The sequence below is a fragment of the Priapulus caudatus genome, unplaced genomic scaffold (genome assembly GCF_000485595.1).
Source record: "Priapulus caudatus unplaced genomic scaffold, Priapulus_caudatus-5.0.1 Scaffold461, whole genome shotgun sequence".
Classification (NCBI taxonomy): Eukaryota; Metazoa; Priapulida; class Priapulimorpha; order Priapulimorphida; family Priapulidae; genus Priapulus; species Priapulus caudatus.
In genome coordinates, this window is record NW_014577522.1 from 169531 (window position 1) to 172344 (window position 2814).

At 45.4% G+C, this 2814-nt stretch overlaps 1 protein-coding gene across 1 annotated transcript in view; it reads left to right on the plus strand.

Annotated features, from left to right (window-relative positions):
* The window catches only part of LOC106810668 (arf-GAP with coiled-coil, ANK repeat and PH domain-containing protein 3-like), a gene marked incomplete in the record, with an annotated part of 29293 nt that overhangs the window by 22912 nt on the left and 3567 nt on the right, over positions 1-2814 (plus strand). Inside the window, 3 exon segments of the mRNA XM_014814100.1 lie at positions 125-250; positions 994-1158; positions 2359-2633. Coding sequence (XP_014669586.1) covers positions 125-250; positions 994-1158; positions 2359-2633 — 566 coding nt within the window.

A 2814-nucleotide genomic window follows, 5' to 3' on the forward strand; every position in this document is an offset into this window, starting at 1 on the left:
TTATAATCGTAGCAACAGACCTCAGATGAGCCCAGACGCTCTGCGGCTCTTGTTGTTTATAGCTACGTTGTGTGTAGCACGCCACATATATCTCCGTACTCTGAGCTCTAGTCCTGTGTTTCAGTCTGTGGCAGCAGGTCTTGTCGATCCCAGGCAACGAGCGCTGTTGTGACTGCCAGGCGAATGAGCCGAGGTGGGCCAGCATCAACCTGGGCACCACGCTATGCATAGAGTGTTCGGGAATCCACCGGTGAGTTTAATATGACCCGATGCATCCGATCTGGCCGTCACACAGAGACTTCAGTACTGTATAGTAGTGTATGTAATACTGCTCCGTTCTACTCTAATTACACGTAGAAATACTCTCGCTAAGTTACTGTAAATTTATGTAAATACCTAATACAGTGGACCCTGGTTTATCAGAACACTTACAGGCTGAATTATTTTCAGCGTGCCTTACGCAATTATCTGTACACAACATGTACAGTAAACGCAGCATACAGTGCACATACGTTTAGTTCTGAAAATGTTTCATGAGCTAATGATGGTCAGAGTCTACGGAAAAGCCGAGAGTTGTCACTTTGCTTTTAAGTTTAGGATCGGTTTACAATCTTCACTTACAAGCGAACTTTTGTTCTGCAGAAAATTCCTGCTTAACCGAGGCTAAGCTGTTTAAGTTTTAGGGATCGTTGCGCATGCACTGAAACTTGAGAAACTTCTGCAGTTTTCATATAGCAAGAATGAACATTACTTGAACTTGCTAATAAAGTTTATCTCAGTTAGATCCAAATTAAGTTAAAAATAACTTACACTGACGAAATTTTCGTCCATCTCTCAGTCAGTGTAAGTTATTTTTAACTTAATTTCGATTTAACTAGGATAAACTTTATTAGCATGTGAACTATAGAGATCCGATGAAATTATTCAATCGATTACGTGAACTTTCTTCGCGAACGCATCTAACGTACGGCGGTTTGCCTTGGCGCTGCTCAGGAGCCTGGGTGTGCACGTGTCGAAGGTGCGCTCACTCACACTGGACGCGTGGGACCCGGAGATACTGCAGGTCATGCATGAGCTGGGCAACGTCATCGTGAACAGCGTCTACGAGGCAAACGTCAACGAGACGAAAGTGAAACGCGCAACACCGGACAGCAACAGGTGCGTGGGTCCCTCGCTAGTGTAAGGCTGGTTTTCGTCTGTCACTCTCACACGTCGGTCAATGAGCGTAGACAGTGATGGTCGAAGACGTCTTGTATATTATAGACGGCTTTATTCTAATACATATGTGGCTATGTACACAAACTCAACCGTACGCCAGTGCCACACCTTGCCTTCTTTCTCGAATATTTCTATCCTCCTATATAGGTTGCCCCTGCACCCTGACGTCACACTGTCCATTTCCCTATGAGGAGCTTTAGCTGGCCGTATTGATTGGTTAATTATGCTGACCGGTGCAAACGTGCCTGGACATGTATTGATGAATCATCCTATTTCGCATTCGTATCTAATGGTGGTGCAATACCTCCAATTGGATCGGCGAACTGTATAACTCATTGCCTTGTGGCGCAATCTTTTATTGTATAATATTACTGTGCCACACTCACTAGCAGTGGTAGTGACAACTACAGTCACACAGAGAGAAGTCCACAATCGCAATGTCATGGTAAAATCCTACAATGCGTACTCAACGAGTCCTTATCAGCGAATTACTATGTATTACTATATGTTACTGCATTTATATGTATATATATGTATATATTGCTCGTTTTAAAATTATCATCGCTCAAACAAATCGAAAAACTAATGCATGCAGGCAATTTTGGTCCTACCGGTTAGCATATCTATTACTGATTACTTACTTGGCTATAAAATAGCAAACTTGCGCCTGCATTCTTGAGATGCACGGAAATGAAATATGCGACTGCTGCCACAAAACAAGTGGACGTGTTTATGTGACGTAAATTGTTCTAGACGGGCACGCTATTTAGACATTATTATTATTAAATCTTTATTGCATGAATTCAGATACAAATACATGTGCTGACATGTAGAGAAAGATAACATAGTGTAGGTGTGCAGGGTAGTAGTTTGTCGGCATCTCGGGAAGGAGAGAACTCGCGCTAGTGATGTTGACATTTGTAAAAAAAAAACTTTCTTGAAATACAGATCGATGCATATTGGTGAAAATAATGATGTGCGAGTTTTCCATATTATGTTAGCCTTGCTATATACTTGCACAAGGAGTACTGGTGAATATCAGAACGGCCAATAAATATGGGTAGGGTTGGGGAAATATAAAATCCTCGGCACCTCGCTGTCTCTCGCGCGGCGTTCACACGTATCTCTCCCTCCCCACAGGGCGGAGCGAGAGTTGTGGATCCAGGCGAAATACGTGCAGCGCAGCTTTGTGACGCGGTTGCCGACGGCGACGACGGACGGCGGCATGCTGCAGCGAGGAGCGTTTAAGCGCTGGAGCGTGCGCAAGCTTCCCAAGCGTGCCGTCTCCCGTAGCAACGCCCGCGACAACGGCACGACAACAAAGGCAGGCGACGGGCTTCACCTGGAAGCCCTGAAGATGGCGCCACCATCCGGCAGCGGGGACAGTGTCGAAGCGAGCAGCAATCATGAGTCAGGTACTCACCCTACAGGTACACACTCTACAGGTACACTCCCTACAGGTACACTCCCTACAGGTACTCTCCCTACAGGTACACTCCCTACAGGTACACTCCCTACAGGTACACTCCCTACAGGTACACTCCCTACAGGTACTCGCCCTAGTAGGAAAATGCGAGCAGCTACACTTTTGCAAGT